At 35.1% G+C, this 20,242-nt stretch overlaps 3 protein-coding genes and 2 long non-coding RNA genes across 5 annotated transcripts; 3 read left to right on the forward strand and 2 right to left on the reverse strand.

The window, feature by feature from the left end:
- Positions 1-663: 663 nt before the first annotated feature.
- LOC145234669 (uncharacterized) lies at positions 664-3,257 on the reverse strand. The gene is made up of 3 exons (XR_013861314.1): positions 3,089-3,257; positions 1,677-3,019; positions 664-1,467 (listed from the first exon to the last, which is right to left on the reverse strand). It is a non-coding gene; the product is annotated as an uncharacterized LOC145234669 (long non-coding RNA).
- A 1,997-nt stretch (positions 3,258-5,254) lies between these two features.
- LOC145233103 (uncharacterized) lies at positions 5,255-6,835 on the reverse strand. The gene is made up of 2 exons (XR_013861021.1): positions 6,586-6,835; positions 5,255-6,457 (listed from the first exon to the last, which is right to left on the reverse strand). It is a non-coding gene; the product is annotated as an uncharacterized LOC145233103 (long non-coding RNA).
- A 142-nt stretch (positions 6,836-6,977) lies between these two features.
- LOC145233102 (uracil-DNA glycosylase-like) lies at positions 6,978-10,432 on the forward strand. The gene is made up of 7 exons (XM_080097765.1): positions 6,978-7,193; positions 7,675-7,742; positions 7,804-7,885; positions 7,949-8,119; positions 8,278-8,389; positions 8,803-8,981; positions 9,244-10,432. Exons 1-7 carry the CDS (start codon positions 7,092-7,094, stop codon positions 9,382-9,384), a joined length of 855 nt encoding a protein of 284 aa, XP_079953891.1. The 5' UTR covers positions 6,978-7,091; the 3' UTR covers positions 9,385-10,432.
- Positions 10,433-12,375: 1,943 nt separating this feature from the next.
- On the forward strand, positions 12,376-13,987 carry LOC145234203 (uncharacterized). The gene is made up of 3 exons (XM_080098959.1): positions 12,376-12,514; positions 13,253-13,397; positions 13,471-13,987. Exons 1-3 carry the CDS (start codon positions 12,376-12,378, stop codon positions 13,931-13,933), a joined length of 747 nt encoding a protein of 248 aa, XP_079955085.1. The 3' UTR covers positions 13,934-13,987.
- A 2,414-nt stretch (positions 13,988-16,401) lies between these two features.
- LOC145233246 (uncharacterized) lies at positions 16,402-19,739 on the forward strand. The gene is made up of 4 exons (XM_080097938.1): positions 16,402-16,629; positions 16,914-17,052; positions 17,809-17,948; positions 18,804-19,739. The coding sequence occupies exons 1-4, from the start codon at positions 16,413-16,415 to the stop codon at positions 18,953-18,955; spliced, it is 648 nt and encodes a 215-aa protein (XP_079954064.1). The 5' UTR covers positions 16,402-16,412; the 3' UTR covers positions 18,956-19,739.
- Positions 19,740-20,242: the final 503 nt, after the last annotated feature.

Raw genomic sequence — 20,242 nt, forward strand, 5'->3', positions numbered from 1 at the left:
TTCGTAACATAATCAAAACCTTGTCAAATCAGGTCACATTCACTGCCAATTTGAATTGTATTCGAATCTATTTGGCAACAATACATAGCAAAATATTCTCGACTACTCCTAGTCTGGAGGTAATTGACAATTCGAATTGTATTCGTAAAAATGTAGTCATGTATTCGATTTTACGTATCTTACGTTGCCAAAGGCTGACAACAATTCGAATTGTATTCGTAAAAATGTAGTCATGTATTCGATTTTGCGAATTGTTACGTAGAAACAGGCTGACAACAATTCGAATTGTCTTCGTACAAATGTAGTCATGTATTCGAATTTACGAATTGTTACCTTGCCAAAGGCCGACAACAATTCGAATTGTATTCGTAAAAAACATCGTGTATTCGAATTTGCAAATTCTTAGGTTGGCAAAAACCTAGAACAATTCGAATTGTATTCGAATAAATTTACTCAAGCTTTTGTATTCATGAATTGTTGCTTCAAAAGAGAACATCAACTATTCGAATTGTATTCATGCACTATCGAACGAAAGCCAAAATCATTCGAATACAGCACGAAGGTGGCAAAACCTGTATTCGAATGCATTCGAATACGAATTGCCCCATGTCTGTCTCAAACACGTTAAAGCCTGCACTAATGAAAATGATGAAACACCAAATGCACAGTGAGGACAACACTTTATTGATGGAAAAAGCACCTTATGAACCCAATTTCCACACTTCAACATTTTCAAGTTGAGCCCCATAGTTATGAAAGCAGAACTAAATGGGAAGAGAATAAATAATTACACTCACAGCAATTGGTTGATTGGTCAGTTAAAACCTGCATTTACAAGTACATAGTACATACTAAACAAGGATCTTTAAGTAAACAGACTAAAATAAAACAAAAAGGTGAAACAATATTGTGCAGCTGAAAATGTAATGATTTGCTAAATTATCAAGAAAATTAAACCAGATATCATGTGAAAATGAGGTTGAACCAACATGATATCATGCAGACTACTGGTCAAAACTAGAGGTTCGCAATTTATGTCTGATGAATCACTTTTACTGTCCGATTCTACATCAGAGTGCAAAACATTCTCAGAATTTACATGCGACCATAATCACCATGGAGGTAAAATAATATCAACGCCTACAAATGTTTGAATACAAATTCTTAATTTGGGGATAAGAACTAATAAATAAACTTGCAGGCAGGGAGAACAGTGGAAAAGAAATAACACATATTCCGATTTGATTCATGTAAAACTAAAGTATGTGGTGCATATCTCGACATACAATTTTCTCCTGTGAGGCAAGTAACAGGTTGTATACATCAATGATTTTGCTGACACTTTAAGAGAGTGCTGTTTTTGTCGACAAAATTCTTCCGCAATGAAAGACTTTCTTCAATTTTTTTGATATGGAATGTTCCTGTTGATTTTTTCAAGCTTTAAGCATTTTTCCAGGTGGTGAACTGCTATAAAAAAATAAAGTGTATGCTCATTTGACTTGACAATTATGGGTTAAACAAAAGAGGATTGAGTTTAGTCACCAATAAGCAGTCTAAGTGTTATAAAACAGAGTTAATATTCAATATTGGAGGTTTTAGCTGTGCTAAAATTCAAAATAACATGAGCCAGAAACACAGAAAGAGTTGAGAAAGGCAGTAACAAGGCAGCCACTTACTGTGAAACATTTCAATTCAAATCCAATCTACAAGTCCCTCATATGACAGTGTGCTGGTCCTCACTTTGCTTCATATAAAGGTAAGAACTGGAAATTCTTCTCACTGAAAGGTCTCTTTGCATTGCTTCATTGCCAGAACCTTGATGCCAATCAGGTACTTCAATCTTGATTCTTGGCTCATTTTAGTGTTTAACATATTCATTTCACAGCTTAGAATGCATTTGTTTTTGTCTTGCTGTTTTACAATTAACTGCCATTTTGATATAAAACCCAATTTACCTGCGATTATTATCACAGCAAAATAATATTTGCCAATAAAAAACAAATTTAATGCTCCACTGCCATTACCGATAAAACCGTCCGCAATCGGGCTGTGTTATAACACAGGTTCTAAAGATTCTAATCCCGCCCGATAAGAAACGCATTATTCTGCGTAACACAGCCGATTTTAATCGGGAACTTCCAGACGGATCGGGTGAAATGGACAGCTAGGCCTATTCATTACTGCAGTTAGCTCTAGGTGGAACCTTTGCAGACAGCAACGCTTTATTCCACACAAAAAATTCCTTGGGCCTTTACGATCTGAATGTGTGTCCGATTTGTCCTTGATTCTGCATTTATTGTTGTCACAAATTTATTTACATTGTGTGTGTTCCTATTTACATCGTGTGTGTACGCAATTTGGTAGTGCGTGGTTACGGCACAAGTGGCTGATGGCAACATGCCTGTGACTGCCCGCGTCTTTCCTGAGGCGCACGTTTTGTTCTGCGCCTTGCAGTTTTTTGACTTGTTTTTGTGGCGCAAGTCATTCTATTTTGGAGACGGTACGGTGTGGACCTGTGCTCTGCTTTAATAAAGAAACAATTGGCTTTGAAACTGACTGACAGCTTCTAGGTACCAGTCGAAGAGTTCAAAAGGTTATTATTTACAAATAATCGCGCATTAAGAAAGTACTCTAAACGCGACAATTGTAACCAACGGAATCCCAATACCGAAGTAGTTGTCTCGCATGCCAAAGCAAGATCTACTTACCAATAATTTTGTACGATGATCACTGAAAAATAAAGGTGTAAAAAGCACAGAAAATACTTATCCCAGGGTAACCAACAATTTTCCACATGGATGATTGTCAATACTTACCACCCATCCCAGTACCTTCTTCAGATATATTTGATTATTTAAAGCAAGCCAAGACTGCTTTACATCCAACGACTTCCAGTTTATTTGTCATTTACAGTGTTAAACCTACTAAAATTGTAAAAAAGTGTAATTTAAAGATCCAAATGTGTGCTGCAAAAGAGGTTTATACTACTCCACCCACTTTGTCAGATAGCAACAGACACCTAAAAACAGAGCTTACACTGTTATTTTAATTAATACAAGCATAATCAAAAATCAACTGCAAAACTTACTTGGATTGATTGGAATATTTGTTGGGGCAAGTAATGTAAACATTAGAAATCCATCTTAAACGGACAACATGTGAAAACAATTAAGACATCAACCACTAGAATTTGCCGAATTCTGTTTTGGGCTTTCACTTTTGTTTCAATGAAACAATTTAGTTTGATCTCAAAAAATATGTAGAATCATCTAGATTGAAAAATAAAACATCCAAAAATATAACTAAACATAAAGAAATCAAATTTATTGTGATATATTTGCTAAACAATAACACATATGAAGGTTTATAATATAAATTGCCTTATAATAGATGTTGAAAAAACTTCAGACTTTTGTGATTTCTGGGTGGAACTTTTATGGGTTTGTACAGTCCCTATGGTCTTTACAAACGTACTACCTAAATTTAAACTATCTAGATTTTATAACAATTACCTAGATCACAAATTTTACATCTAGGCTCAACCCAATTATCTGCTAGATCTAGCTGTAAACATCTAGAGCGGCAGCTCTGTAATGCCGTTTGCTTCACGAAAACAAAACGCGAGTTTCGCGCCAACGAGCGAACGCAATACTTTCTCTCATCGGGTTTGAAATATCTATTATAAAAAGCATAACCGTAAGCATATTTCCAAAATGTAATCTATTTCGCATATGGGGCTTTTTTAACCAATCACAGGTATCGTTTTCACCGCCGCTTCGTCAGTCCAAACCAATCAGAGAACACTTTGCCTTTGACCAATCACAGGACACGATGCGTGACAACCATGCAATCAACTTATTTTAAATTTTAAGTTCCGTTTCGCAGGTGTAGCTTTTTCATTAGCATTGCTTAGAGTTATGCCAGTTTAAGCATATGTATGTAGTTTTAATGGTAATAGCATTGTTTATAGTGATGCCAGTGTAAGCGTACTATGCGTGTAGTTTTAATAGTAATGGTAATTAAATTAAAAAAAACTGAACTTTAGTTGTTGTGTAGGCAAAACCATAGACCTTTAAAGTTGCAGCTAAAACTCAAAAAATAGAAGCACAACATTTCGTAGAAGCACTTGCTGGATTGGTAGTAACAAAAGAAAGAACCGAAATGTTTTTTGGAGGAAAAAACTTCAGCAGAAGAATAGTCAAATTGGCTTGGATAGAGTGGACAGTCTTTCTGCAGATGTGAAATCTCTGATACAAGCTGGAATTCCAATTTGTCTTTGTACCAGCAAAAATTTATCCAAATTTGACCTTGAATTTTTGTCAAAAAATTGGTTTGGTCAACCAATCTGACGACTGGGGGTTGGTCCAAATTTTGACCGTGTATCAAGCCAAATTGGGGACAGCTATGTCAATGAAGTTAATTATTTGAGCCCTAATTTATACCGATTTAATTTCCAATAAATGTGTATCAAACATTTTCTAGTCCTAAAAAAACCAGTGCAATTAAATTCAACACTCTATGCCTTGTATCTATAAATGTTTAAGTCAAACTTAACACCGAGGCAACTTAACAAATGCAATCAAATAGGACCAAGTTGCTTGTAGCAGATAAAGAAGTGCAGTTGCCAACAACCACTCTTATCCAAAGCACACTATTTCAGGATTGAGTGCTGTATCATTGTAGGACATTTATTGTTGCCGCATGGAAGTATGCTTAAGCCTCAGCATTTTCGACGATGTTTGTGTCATTATTAATTTGATCATGAACATATCATAACTCAATAGAACAATCTTCACAAGAGATTGTATATATTTATGTATATTTTCTGAAAAAAAGAACCTCTACATTGCCAAAACTATCAAACTTCGGAAAGGATAGACTACAGAAAAAGTCTGGCTGACCTGACACAAGCATTTCAAAATTTATGTGTAATGTATAATTGGGGTCTTAAAAAAGTTATTTCAGATTGACGCAGTGCATTCCAGTGTGTCAGATTGACACAGTGCAATCCAAAAATGTTTTAATGTGTATGTATTGTCTCAAAAGATTATGAAAAGTATTGTTACATTTTAAAGATCTGTTAACTTGTGAAACTAATATGTGCAACTTGTTTCATATTGGTGATAAAATGTGATTAATGTTTGTTTAATAAAAATGAAATGGTTTTGGATATTTGTGGAAAGAAAAGACAACAAATTAAAATTGACTGCTTGCTTATGGTTAAACACTATGCCTGCCTTTTTTAAAGTCATCATTATGCTTGCCATTTTCCAGTTTATTAATTACACATATACGACCACAAGACTCACGAAGGCAGTGCAATTCGGGAGGCTTATACAGGACACTTTAACGGATACACTGCAGAAAATGAAAAATTTGGTGTACTAGGTAAATTGGTAGTGAACAAAAAGGTTTTTCAGGCCTAAATTTTTTTAATGACAACAAGGTCAAGGCAACCAGTAGTTTTGACACCAATATAAACAACACTAGTTTTTGACAAGGATATTAATGTGAGGTTTCCAACATGTTTATACAATCATACTATACCAAAATCTAAAATAGAATGATGGTATTTCATTTTATTATTTCCAACTATTGACCACGAAAGCTTTCGTTTACACATTTTAAATATCTTTTACAGAACCTCAGGATTTGATACATGTGTTTTGCCCCACCATAACTTAAATGAGTGCTTTTTGGAAGGAGGTGCATAGGCAATTATTGTTCTGTACTTGCCAAAAACAATTTTAGGACAGATTGGAGAGGTCAACAAATCAACTGACATGGGCCTATATGCTATTAAAAAAAATAGCACCCACAAACACTTGGTTACAAGAAAATAACACAGCATTTGAACTGGGTATTTGTATAATCCAAAGGTTGTTAACAACAAAAGATGTCAACTCATTACAGAATTGATAGTACACTGCAAAAAATAATGGCTCACTATTGAGCCATAAGGACCAACCTTTAACTGTACTGACTCATTTTTCCCTTATTTTTTGACTGGAAATGAGCCGAAACCATTTTTAATTTTCAGCCAACAAACTTTTAGTGTGAAAGTAGAAACATGGCTCATTACAAGCCGATACTGGATTGATATAAGCCATGTTTAAAAAGATTTTTAAAATGGGCCATTCCAAACCATTTTTGGCTTGAATTCAGCCTTTTTTATTTTTTGGCTTCATAGCTAGCTAATTTTTTTTGCAGTGTAAGATTATACTGCTGATCACTGTAAACATTTTGGAAGTTTAAGCAGTATGTTGATTTCAGATATTTATGTCATTTAAAGTATGGTAAGTGATGGTGATTATAGGTCTCTATAGCCATACAGCCTTTTAAAAGTAGCTTTAAATATAAAAGACCAGCCCTCATTGTTGCCATTACATGCAAGCATTGCATTTTAGTAAACATGAACACTTCTATCTTGCTGCTTGCTTTCACGATGCGATGGTATCTAAAACAAAATTGCATATATTTCTCTGAAAGTAGCCTGTGTGCTGCTGTGCATAATATCAGTAATTTTACAAAGAGAAAAATATAATCTATCTAGTTTATTGCAATACATTATATACTGGTCATTACCTGCACTTTTGTACTGAATGCTTCCATTTTCGCCATATTTTCAAAATAAAATATTATTTTGACTTGAAAAAGCAGTGACGACCTTACAACATCAAAAATACGCAAAGTAAACCACTACGCAACGGCCTACGTGACGTAACGAAAGTCCGCAAAAATCCGTCCCTCTGATTGGTTAAAAAAGCCCCATATGCGAAATAGATTACATTTTGGAAATATGCTAACCGTAAACCTTGAATTTAGTTAAAAAGAGAAGTTTGTAAAAAGAGAAGCTTGTCTTTTAAGCTCAACTAAACTTGTTCATGCTTGTTTAATAGAATTTAGTACTGTTTTTAATTCATCTCATTTTCTTAATGTACGGTGCTTGCCATTATTCTCATGGGATTTTTTTACACGCGCCAGATCCAGAGCAACAAAACAACAAGTGAATTAGTGAATAAAAGAATTCGGGAAAGTTTTACTCCCTTTTACCATCTGCAAGTCACCAAAACATAAAATATAGCACGTTAATGTGGCGAAAAAACTTTGTAAAAATGAACAAGCAAAAGAAAATATCTTCCTTTTTCGAAACTAAACCTACATCAACAATCAAACGGAGTGCAACAAATCAGGTAAATATGCCGGATTGCCGGCCTAAGTATTACATATCTTGCTCGCAAATCTTAAAGTAAGTTACAAACAGAAATAAGGATTTGTAAATTTAAGTGATACAGATTACATATATTGGGTATTATTGTGTAACTAACACATGTGTGAAACTGGTGCACAATGCGACATGTTGAAAGACGAAAACTAAACAAATACACTTTTAAAAATTTGACACAATGTTATACGTTTTTAAAGATTTTCAGCACACAAGCTTTTAAAAACATATTTTTCACTTATTATTCTGCAAATGTTTATCGAGGTGGACATGATGACATTTACATTATTGCATCAGCTCAACACTTACGCAAAATGTTCGGTAAAACAGCTATTGCTGAATGTTTTAACATATTGGAAACATAACATAACATTCTTTAATATTATGACATATTCACTTGCATATATTTGATGTGCACTGGCCATAAATGTCTTCCTTTTTTCAATTAGACTGAAAACACGGTACCATGCTCAAAGCAAGCCAAAGTTGAATCGCCGAACAAAGAAAACTGTGCTCCGTAAGTCAAATTATTTTCCTGTTTGTTACCATTGTTTGTTTCCATCAAATATTCAATTCAGATCAATACAATACAAACAACAGATTGGATCATCCTGGAAACAAGCACTTGGAAATGAATTTGTGAAGCCTTACTATGTTAAAGTAGGACCAGTTGTATGTCTGCCCTAGTTAGCATATACATACATTTGTTGTTCTGTGTCACAGTTGCAGAGTTTTGTCGAAACAGAGAGAAAATCTCGCACCATTTATCCACCACCTAATGATGTGTTTTCATGGACACAACACTGCTCCATACAAGATGTTAAAGTAGTAATACTTGGCCAAGACCCTTATCATGGGCAAAAACAGGCACATGGTTTATGCTTTAGTGTACAGGTAATATAGATACATATATACTGGGATTACTGTATGTGTAATTGAGTAGTGAGGTAGTGTATCAAAAAACTGTTAGTAAAAGTGTATTTTTAAAGTTTCCAAACATTTTAAATTAGTGGTTTGTGTGTATTTTTTAACATGGGGTTCTAATTTTTTAGAATGGCGTGCAGTCGCCTCCCAGCTTGGTAAACATTTTTAAAGAACTTGAAAAGGACATAAATGGTTTTCAAACTCCACCACACGGTAATCTCACTGTTTGGGCAAAACAAGGTATGTACTGTTCCTCACAAGAAATTGTTTTTTTGCGATTCGAGAATTTCAAGTTTATTAAAGTACATAAAAGTTAATTTGACACATGTGCTCCATTTTACCTGTATTAAACAAACAATTTGGATGTAAAAGGTTGTCTGGGACCCAAATATTTTTCATGTGCCAGTGAAAAGTCATGCTGTGGCTTTCTCATTTGAATGTTTCAGAGTTATGTTCATTCTTATGTCACACACATATTTGTTCTTTTATAATGGTCACGATGAAAGACAATCTTATCCAAGGTTTTCATTTATGGATTCATAACAATCAACCCCTGTATATAATTTTCTATTGGCAAAATTGAAAAAATATAGTTAACATTTTTGTATACCATTTACTTACTGTGAAAAACATGGTCCATACATTTATTATAGGTGTTCTTCTTCTAAATGCTGTACTGACTGTGCAAGCTTCAAATGCAAACTCACACAAGGACAAGGGCTGGGAAAAATTTACAGATGCTGTCATTAGTTATTTGAACAAAAACTGCACTGGACTGGTTTTTATGCTTTGGGGGTCATATGCACAGAAAAAGGGAGCTAAAATCAATGCTGTAAGTTAACAAAAACAAATATAAACCTATATTTAGTGGTATGATGTTGTAAATGTACAAGACTGCATTTAAACTTTATTACCTGTGACAAATGCAGTGGTGCTTGACTTGGACATTGTGGATTAAAAATTTATAATACTTACTTCTGTTCACCAAAAAATCTACCAAATTGGTTAAGTTTTAAAATGTATAATGGAAATCTTAGAAAATGTTGTTTTTAAGAGGAATTGTAGATTTAATTAAATAACTTCTTGCCTTACAGAAGTCACACCTAGTTTTAAAAGCAGTCCATCCATCACCATTGTCAGCCTATCGGGGATTTTTTGGATGCAAACACTTTTCAAAAGCAAATGAGTATCTTAAAAAGCATGGAAAGGATCCAATTCAATGGGGCTCACTATAAAATTTGTGATGAGAGTTTGTGGGGTTTTATATTGAAATCAGAGCCATACTATCAATCATTCCTTTGTCTGTAGATATGTAAATATGTTTCTTTTGCAAACTTGACAAAAAAATTGTTTCAATGCCTCTGACTTTAAATACTGTTGCAATTATGTTGCCATAGTGGAGTGTAAGGAAGGATATGAATTTAAACTTGCTAATGTTTTAATGTTTCTGTACATACAAACTTTTTTGTACATAAACTCGTTTTTATTGCAAGAAGCTGCTAAAATCTGCCTACAATGTAGAGTTTGTACAGTCAGAATTTTAAATTTTGGAGCTGTGTTACATTGCATTAGTGTTTTACAAATTACTTCAAACTGTTACTTTAAATTACAAACAACAAAAAGTGGTTATGTTTGCTACACATTATTTGAGAACAGTGTTTTTATAGAAGTATTTTAAATGGGAAAATTATCAAAATCTTTTCACTTAAGCTTAGATGTAGATACTTTGTAAATAGTTGTGTTTAAACTTTGCCTTTGTATTTTGTGGGGTAGTTGTATTTTCTTGCACTGCCAAAATGATAGTTTTACATGTGCTGCTACACATACCTGTACAAATTGTATATAGCCACTTTTTTTTACTTACCAATTTTGTGCTGCCCAAATAGTACTGTACACCCCACACACTTTGTCTATGATTTTAAATTTTGTCATGTTACAACAGTTAGTTTCAAAAAACAAATATTTTTTTGCCTGTCACTTACAAACTTTTAAACCGATTCTAGACACCTTAATCTTTAGCATGTTAAAACTCCTTGCTCTTCACATGTATATACTTTCCCTTCAAGCACAAATTTGACAAGTGTAACTAGTTTCTGTTTGATATAAACATTTGTTTTTTATTTTGCAACGCTGCAACGCCCTTTTGCCCCACAAAAAATGCCCAGAGCCAATTTCCAAATTTTGTGTTTATTTTGCTGCCAGTTTTTCTTTCAATTTTATTCGTTCGTTTCGTTTTCGTTCACTGCCAAGTTTCGTTTTAATAAATGGGGAAAGTGTCTTCTATTCATTTCTTGTCGTTTTTTCTTGTCAAAAATTTGGCGAATTTTATATTCTAAACTGGGCTAGTGGATATTATTAATTGGAAAAGTAAGTCAGTTACTACACACAGGTGATGAATCGCTTGTTCAAGACTTTCTTTGTTTTCAATTTACACCAGCTATCGACAAATTAAGGGTTTTTAGGTTTTTGAAGTTGTAAAATGGAAGTGTTACTGACAGAGGGTAGAAAAAACAACAGTCAACACCTAGCCTTGTGGTTGGGAGCCGACTAAGCAGTACCTTACATATGCCATTGGAATTTGTACCTAACATAGTATGTTTTGTGTGACACTGCGCAGGAACATTTGTGTTAGTTGATTCGTAAAGGACTTGAAACAATATTCCTAATCAGGCCATCGTTACATGTGAAATTGCGCATTGGAAACTTTTACAGTTAAAACGGACATAGCTGTAAATAATTACCAAGTGCCATAAAGTGTGTCCGCTTGCACGATCTCTAAACCGCTTGTGCTTCTTTCATGTTATATTGCTCTGTCGAAATTGAACAGTTGAAATGGGATCTAGTCGTAATTTAATTGCTAAGTGCAAAAAAGTGTGTCCGCTTGCACAAAGTGTTGTCGAACTATCACGCTACACTCATGCAGGATACAATAAATGACTGAATTCACGATGCAGTTTTCCCGCCCATACATCAACAAACATGGACAGGGGGTTTCGAGTATGAACTGCACGATCGACATTCCCGCTTCCTATTTGTCAGAAAAATAAGCTTTGCTAGACTTTACAATAACACTTTGTCTTCTACTTTATATCGTTTCTGCACACTTGCCTAATCATCGAAAGAGTCATATAGGTTCGAACCAGTGGTGTGTTTCAATTTTTTTGTCAGCCGGTTCTATCACAAAAGTCATATTTTCCAGCCGGTTCTGTTACAAATAGTCCATTGACAGTAACCAGTAATGCTAACCGGTTTCCTGATGTCATAATATTTCGTAACACGGTTTTATAGAACTGGTGCGAACCGACTGAATCCCACCACTGGTTAGAACCTAAATTAATGTGACTTTTTATAACATAAAAACATGGAAAAAGTATTTAACACTGTAGTGTAAATTTAGATTTTTCCATTTCCTTGGCCAAAGCCATCTTGGGATAGCCTATAACCTTACAAGGTTTTTAATAGTAGCCAAAAGCTGAACAAAATTTTAACAATAGTTGTTGTTATTGGCTTACCTGATCCATATAGGCTACTTACTTACCCAATTGGCAAAAATACCAGGTTCGAAGTAAAAAGTTCAATTCTAAAATTCAAGGCTGATTTTTTCTTCATTATCCTAAAGTTTGTTTTTATCTAAACGAACTCAATTCACGTTTTCAAAGCACGATTAAAGCTTCCTGTCTTTGTCTACGGTTTATGCTCAAGGCAATATGGGAACGCGTTTTACAGCTAGGAAAAGAGTTATTTGCGTAAAGCGTTTGTGTTGGCAACATGCTAAAAAACTTTATGAAAGAGTTTTGTATATCACAAGTTGGGAAATGTTTATCTCCAGGTTAATCAGTTGATAATGGTATAAAGAACAAATTAATTTCGCTAAAAAGCATCTTCAGTGTCTATAGAGAGCAATAAAAGTGATTAAAACTAGAAAAAGCTAATAGTTCCTTCACAAACACGATCATTCCTCAACTGAAAGCCTAGAAGACTAAACTGATTGTGAACACGCAATAAAAGATAAGTAACGCACGAAAGATAAAACCCAGAACGCACGAAAGAAAGAGTATTAGTTTTGTTTTCTAATCAGAATAGACAAAAAAGACGTATTAACAAATCTTTGGTTGAATATATTTGAAATTTCTCAGTTAACAGGTTTGTAAGTGAAATACCTTGCTACAATGTACGTACCATTTGTGTCTATGTGGCTCTGTCTATTGTTGCCCGCAATAACGGCAATGATTGTCAACAAGTCCCTGACTGTGAACTGCACCCAGGGATACGCAATTGGCCCAATTCGCAATGAATCTTCTCTTCAGTGTCAGGCACATGAGCACTGCGTACGGATTGAAGTCTCAATAAGTTTCCGTGCTCTCAGTAATACATTTTCTTAATTAGAGTCAGGGGTCGGCAACCTTTTTTCCTGCGGACCGTTTTTGAAGCTGAAATTTTATCGCTGACCGGTCTTCAAAAAAATAATAATAATTAGCAATTAAAACACTTAAATTAGCTTATCTTTCCTGGGATGCATGGGCTAAATGTTTTAAAGCATTTAACTTAAAAAAGTATACGGCCCGGTAACGAACTCCTCGCGGACCAGCGGTTGCCGACCACTGGATTAGACAATTGGAACCGACGACACAATTGTGTTGTACTTTTGTTCGTCGAAACATGTTTACATTTTGTGCAAATGTAAACATGTTTCGACATAAAAAACTCACAATTGAAGTTTTGCTGAAAGTGTAAAAAAATACGATGATTATTCTTATGATTGGTAAAGCTGCTACTTAATGTCAGCTCTACAATGGGCTAAATTTTGATAAGTGGCGCAAAGACCTTGGGTATTATATGAGGGGTGGGGTTGGAAACAGAGCTTTTTTAAGTTGAATTTGAGTTAAACATTAGAAATTAAGTTTTTAAGTTAGATTTATTGATTTTTGTGATGATAATACCTAGCCGTGTTTTGAGACATATAATTTTAAATAAGTGCAAGTTTATTTTGCACACTTATTAAAATTTAAATCATGCAATGTGCGGTTCACGCGAGATGTTGTCAGTAGATTTTTCTTACAATGTATGTAGACGATTTGTAAAAGTTTTACATTGATTTTACAGGTACAGCAGCGAACGAGGGAACAATTTTAGCCTGTGTCACAAATCAATCACTTTGCCATGGGTCATGCCAAAACGTATACGATTTCTACTTCAAACAGTTCAATGTCGATCTCTCCAGAACTCCTATCGCCAATTTGACTATCACGTATGTTCGTGGTTTGAATGCTTTGTTTAAACAATGTGCAAGGCTTTGCAAATGTTTTTTTCTCTATGTGCAGCTCGTGCAACCATACATGCTGTGGATGGAATAACTGCAACAGCGGAACTATCAATGAAATCGAAATCAAAAGACCAAACTACACTGTATTTCCAGTTTCAACAGCACCGCCACCAATTATACTTGTCGGCCAGAACGCAACTGGCCCCACGACCACGACTACACTGCCAATGACAACCACATCCTTGCCTAGTAACACAGCAACGACTTCTACTACTCCTGGAGGCCCGTCTGCAACTTCAACGGCCACTACCTCCGAGGGTCAGATCGGTTCAACAACTCCACCAACACTGACCACAACCCCTGAAATCACTACTGCTTCAACTGAGCCGTCATCAAGTGCAACCACAGTGCCCACAAGCCCCAAAACCACTAGCTGTTTTAACATGATCCTGCCCAAACTACAGCACATCATTGTTCCATGTGTAACTGCCATCGTTATACACGAAAAATTGCAACAGTAGATAGGCTGTGATATTAGGCCAATCTTGTCAAAAATTCCATAGAGCTTGATTGGAGTAAATACACTACATTGCACTAATGATAATGAATAGATACTTTTACATCTTTCATTCAATGCATAGTCGCTACGTAAAAGATCACTGATCAAGTTTTGTTCAGTCTTCCTTTAAAGCAAGAAAAAATTAAACAGCATAAATTGCCAAGTTCCATTTTAGTTAAGTTGCATCAAAATGGTTTGGCACATTTTTCGGATTAATCATTTTGTCCTCTTTTTTGTAAATATGTGTCGTAACTTTTGCATTACTTTACTGTTGTCGGATAGCACGTCGTGATCAATACAATTAAACGGTATTAAAAATAATGTGTGACATTTAAAACAACATGCAGATAAAACTGCGTTTGGTTATGAAAATGTTTAATCTGTGGGTAAATTTTTTTTTTTTTTTAAATTTTAATGTTTAAATTTTTCATATAAAATGCCTGAAAAGAAACGTCTTGTAACTGCGGCTGCCTAATACGATCGTACCTTACAAGTTATAAACCTTTGTCAAAATTTGATTTACACTTAAATATTGCAGCAAAATAAAAACGTTTGTCATCAAAGGTAACGTCTAACAATAAGTCATTTACACAATGCACCCTCTTCCAAACCATCATACCTATACCCAGGATTTTTTTAAGGTTTGGTTTGGGTGACCGCTAAGTATTTTTAAGAGACCGCAAGTGTTTCATTTAAATACCAAAAACTGTAGTTGTAGTTGCAAGTCCAAATTTTGGAAAACCGCTGGAGAAATTTGCAAAACACCTTAAAAAAACACTGCCTATACCGTGTCTGATGTTTTTTATTGGTAATAGTATATATGCTCCGTCTAGCAAACATTATCAAAAACAATGTCCAAAGTGAAACTAACTTATTTCACAATCATAAAATTCGTGTTAACACTTTCGTTTCATTGCAATGCAAGTACCATGGTATTGACATTTTGTTTAAAACTATTTTCTACACATTGTAGAAATCTTAAACCACGTTGGTCGTCGCTTATTTTCCAAATAAAAAAATAAATAATCAATAATTGAAAATCATTTAATCTTTTCCAATAATTCCCCGGCGTGCTATGGCGTCACGTCCGGCGCTATATCAGGTCACGTGAAGTCGTGATTGACGTAATGTATTTTCCGCCTTTATATCAACACGCTCTTTCGCGGTTAATAAAATGCTTTTTGTACTTTACGTGATAGTGGACATTAAGATGCTAAAAGTATAAAGGCAAGTTGTGTTTTTAAACAGACATTGTAACTTAGGTCTAGTACAGGTTTTTGTGCTTTCTTTAAGACATGTTGATTGCTTTATGCCAAGAAATGGCAGTTTAACGAGAGGAAGAATGTTAAATAATAGGCAGATATGAAGTGCTTTTCAGGATTGCAGTTAGGACGGGGTTTTAGGATTGGATTCGCGATCGGGCTGGGGTTTAAACAAAACAGGCTTATATAGTTGTTTTAACTTCACACTCAGTCTCATTTGTGTTGCAATTTTACAAAAAAAATTAAGGCATAACGTAGGCTAAATTGCCATGTTTTATATATGTATGTATATATATGTTTTTAAACCTAAACTGACCATAAAGGCAGTATCACACAAATCCAACAAGACTAAATTGGACTCATATTTTGCTGAAACACTCGCGTAAAACAAGAGGTTACGGCGTATTTATTTTGCCAAAAAAGGTCGTTCTCAAAGCGGCATGCTTCTCCACTGAGGTTTATTTTAAGCTTTACAACGACTTGCCTTTTGACAAATATTGGCGGCATTTCGATTATTTGGTCTGAAAAAGGTCACGAAATGAAAATGCCCGAAACTGATTCGGTCAATTCACTACGCTGCTACTTTCCTGCCAAAGTGCCAATACTATTAAAAGTGATTAAGCAGTTTTTGCATGGAAAACGAATTCTTATCGCTGTTGTTTATTGTTATTTGAATCAGACGAGATTATAAATGTGTGAGATTTTTTTTGCGACTGTTCAGCAAAGAGTTAGTTGGAATTCAAAAAAGTTAAAACGCGTTCCATCATGGTAAAAAAAACGAACATTAATGTTACTTTTGATATTTGTAAAGGACTACTCGGTGTTTTTGGAGGTTACATTAACATTTCAGTTCAAGTCTGGGATTGCAATACAAATTCTCTGCAGTAAATGTCAAAAGTGAGCTCCACGTGCTTATACTGAAATAGTCCTGAACCAAAGCGCGCTTATTACAGAAGATTCCAGTTGCGGATAATATAGACTAAACTGAAGCTTTTAGTACATTTAAACCAGTCTTTAATCAGATTATAGCTTATTTAACACATGCACAAAAGACGATCTTTAACCCAATAATATTAAATGCAAATAAATTGATTTAAAACTGTAAGGCCATGTAAATACAAGTATGCAATTATTTAAACAGAAAATTATATTGGTGTTACAGAGAAGATATATTTAAGTATGATATCTATGTTTTTTCAACTGTCAGCAATTTGCGTGCTGTTTGCGTGCATTGTAAAGATTTCAGAGGCCGCCAACATTTCATGTGCGGTAGGATACGAAACAAGGATAGTGAACAAACTTGACAAGCTGGAAAAAGTAGAATGCGGAAGCAATCAAATTTGTTTGCGTGCTGAAGCCAAGATCACGACAACTGTAGCATTTTTTGGACAAATAAGTATGTAAGCAAGTATTATAAAAATTACTTACTTCATTTTTTTGCTTTTGCACAACAGGCAACTAGCATTAGTACCCATTGTGCCTGTGCATGTACAATGCTAAACAAATGAAGAAAATTGAGTTCAGGCAACTAGTGTTAAGAAAGAAGCCTGGTTATTTATTCGACACCAAACATTCAAAACGTGGTTTTACGATTGCCAGCTTGAGAACACTTAAGGCTCGATAAGACGTTTGTTTCAAAATTAAATTAAAATACAAACTTACATTTGCCATTTCTTTCAGCAACCACGGAGAGAGATCTAATACTTGGCTCATGTGAAGACGCGTCATCCTGTGCATTGCAATCTTGCCAGAAGGTTTACAATTTGTCAGGTTTGAGCTTGGGCTCTGTGTCAGCGCAAGTGGATACTTTATCGCTAAAGTAAGTGGTGGCATTGTACAGTTATTACAAACGTGACCAATGTTAAGTTTATAGAGCTCTTCTGGCAAATGTATTTTTATTCCAACGTTTCGACGTCCTATACAGGTCGCCTTCATCAGGGTAAATAACACTGAATGCGCTTAGTACAGTCAGTGCCGGATTAACCATTAGACAAAGTATGCACGTGCCTACAGGCCAGTCAAAAATCCAGGCCACTTTAAAATCAGTAGAATGATTTGGCAACACTGATAATTCTAATTTTTTAGTTGACAATCCTGATTTTCGGGCCACTTATAAATTGTGCCTACAGGCCAGCAGACCCTTAATCCAGCACTGAGTACAGTGCACGATAAACAAAGGGAAAAAGAATTAAACGCAAGCAAGTCACAACGCAACGAAAATCCTGTTGTGACCAATGTTGAAATACGCTTTTGAGATCGTAAGCTTTACTGCTATAATAGTAAAACAAAATGACGATTTTGTAATAAACGTTTTAAAACACAAAACGCTGATTACTGATGATGGCATAAGCATTTACCGAAACGTTTGAAAAATAAAGCACGTCGCTTTTTACATCTATTTGGACTGTTATTTTCACCATTAAACTTATGAACTGATCCGTATATACAATATAGTGTTACCAAACATTAAATTGATAACTTTTAGGCCAGTTAAGATTGAGTGTTCTACACCGTTTTTGTGCCCAATTATTAAAGTTCTGACAAACTGGTTTACTAAATATTGTTTTAATTTTAGTGTCTCCACCTGCCAGACTTCATGTTGCAACTGGGACGGTTGTAACCGCGAAAGTATAAGTAATATAAGAGCAGAAAAGAAAAATCGAGCGAACATGACGTCATCGATACTCGATGCCATTACAACCAACTCATCAGCAGGTTAGTGTAGATCAGGTTGTAAAATGATCGTTAAAATTTAAAAACCTTCAAAAGAAAATTTAATCAGTCATTGTAATGGAAGATTGTGAGGACGATTGTTGAATTGACCTGGCAAAATTAAAACATATTTAGATACTTGAAAACTATTGCATGATTGGCACAGATAAGATTCAGCACCAATATGAATATGGAATAGCGCCTAAACCCGATTTAAAAAAGTCTGAATTAGGCCTGCAAGTTGTTATGGTGCCAATGAGGTGGAAAGGTACAGTCAGCCCCGCGTAAACCCAGTTTATTGAAACGGACTGGAACTCGACCTACAAAGCCCGACCCCACTTACAGTATTAGTACTAAACGGACCCTGATTATCAAAAGTTAATCTAAATTCGGAACTAAGCCTAAACAATGTGGATGTAAATGAAGCTTATAATTATCAAAATAGTAAAGTGATTTGCTTTTCGAAAAATAATAACATTTTAATTTGCGATGTTAGGCTAAATGCAGCAAGCTGTACTTAACAATGTATCGGTTGAATAATTAATCAAACATTATCCTGCATGTGCATTCTGATATATTGCGTTCTGTTTTGTGCCTCGGGGGTAATTTACTCACGTAAAGAAAAACCCACCCAGTCTTGTACGAAGTATTGTATTCGTGCTTTAGCTTAGTTTTACTTATTTCGTGAGCATCGTAACTAAACCAAAGTGACATCAAAATATGAAATTTTTGGCACGACCGCCCCAAGAGCAAATGGGACCATGAACCCCACAATAGCACCCTATCCAATCCCATCATACAACGACATAACAACTCCACAACAGTTTATACGCAGTCCTGTAAACAACATGACCTTAGGGCAGTCGACATCAACAACCACCCAACACAGCAAAACAATGTCTACAACCCAAAAAGCAATCAAGACAACAAGCGGCTGTCCTGGAATTTCGACAAGGATTCAAGTCACCTTTGCTGCATTTGCCATAGCCATTTTCGGACAACATTTTTAGCAACGTTTTACGTTTACAAGTTTCATTTTTTGCAAAAACCTAAAAGGTAAACTGATAAGCTTCCGTCATTTTGATATACAGTTGCTTGTTTCTGTAAACAAGTGTCAAAAAAGATACAAGCATACAACTGCTGTATTGCTATGCTATATTTTGCGGCTTCAACATTAGCACGCACGAAGTACTATGAGTACTAAACAACTTTCCACTTCATCCTGATCTAATCAATCCATGTTTTATACGTTTTGATTTAAACTGTTTCATGTCCGTTGTGTTGTTTGTGCTTGTATCCCAAAGCATCTCGTTCTTTTGATATAAGTTCAAAGTATTTTCGCCCAGGAGAAGTATACAAATTTTGTATTACAAAAGTATTTTTATTTTGATGAAATGCTTTTTTGTGGTCAAAAAAGTCCCGCAACTATGACTAAGCCGTAGTACATTAACCAACAGTTAATCAGTGCCGAGCGTGCCACACTGTAACCCCTTTTGGTCTATTTGAGAAATATAATTAGACTCATAAGTAAGCTGCAGACAGTATACACTGTTTTGATCTATATGGTTACTTCGTTTAATAACTTGATGCTTTTCTAAAATAAGATTTCTTGTGTCACGAAATCACGCTGTTTCCTTGTACGTCGAAAAGGACGAGTCACAAAACTGCTATGTTTAAACATCCACAACTTAAATTTTAAGCTGGTCTGTATATGCATGTTAACCCCAGCATACCAGACAATGTGTAATGTAGGCATATCATACAAGCCAAATAAACGATTTGTTGCATTGAAAAGTGATAAAATCAGCAGCTCGCAAGAATAGAAACACATGGCAGGGACATTAGTAAGCCGCGGGCATACAGAGGCCTCAATTGCATGTAGTTTATGCATTGGCAACGTTACCTTGTAAAACTCAAACGGTCATAAAAAGCAAATAACCTAAATGCAACGCTAGTTCTTGGAAACGGAATGTTTGTTGCAATGACTGGTTGTCATTAACTGTTATATAGTCGGTGCTGGTCATCAAAGTGTACGACTTAACTGCAATTTTCTTCAGCACTTTACTTATACGTTGCAGCAAGATACGTTTCTAAAGGCAGATACAGACGTAAATCAAAATGTTTTTGTATTAAAGAAACGATACGTTTCGCGGTAGGGATATTACACATACTTGCAATAGGTATTGTGATTGCAAGTACCCATTTTAAACTATTTAAAGTAAACCACAAGTATTATGTGGTGTAGCCTATGTCGTAGTCGTTTGAGGGTTGTAAGCGCTGTAAGTACCAACGACAAT

This window comes from Phallusia mammillata, chromosome 6 (assembly GCF_965637545.1).
Source record: "Phallusia mammillata chromosome 6, kaPhaMamm4.hap1.1, whole genome shotgun sequence".
Taxonomy (NCBI): Eukaryota; Metazoa; Chordata; class Ascidiacea; order Phlebobranchia; family Ascidiidae; genus Phallusia; species Phallusia mammillata.

Coding starts and splice junctions, on each gene's coding strand:
- LOC145234203 (XM_080098959.1), top strand. CDS start 12,376: ATGATTGTCAACAAGTCCCTGACTGTGAACTGCACCCAGGGATACGCA. Junction 12,515..13,252: donor AATAAGTTTCCGTGCTCTCA/GTAATACATTTT, acceptor TTGATTTTACAG/GTACAGCAGCGAACGAGGGA. Junction 13,398..13,470: donor ATCGCCAATTTGACTATCAC/GTATGTTCGTGG, acceptor CTCTATGTGCAG/CTCGTGCAACCATACATGCT.
- LOC145233102 (XM_080097765.1), top strand. CDS start 7,092: ATGTGGCGAAAAAACTTTGTAAAAATGAACAAGCAAAAGAAAATATCT. Junction 7,194..7,674: donor AACGGAGTGCAACAAATCAG/GTAAATATGCCG, acceptor TTTTTCAATTAG/ACTGAAAACACGGTACCATG. Junction 7,886..7,948: donor TGAAGCCTTACTATGTTAAA/GTAGGACCAGTT, acceptor TCTGTGTCACAG/TTGCAGAGTTTTGTCGAAAC.
- LOC145233246 (XM_080097938.1), top strand. CDS start 16,413: ATGATATCTATGTTTTTTCAACTGTCAGCAATTTGCGTGCTGTTTGCG. Junction 16,630..16,913: donor AGCATTTTTTGGACAAATAA/GTATGTAAGCAA, acceptor CATTTCTTTCAG/CAACCACGGAGAGAGATCTA. Junction 17,053..17,808: donor GTGGATACTTTATCGCTAAA/GTAAGTGGTGGC, acceptor TTTTAATTTTAG/TGTCTCCACCTGCCAGACTT.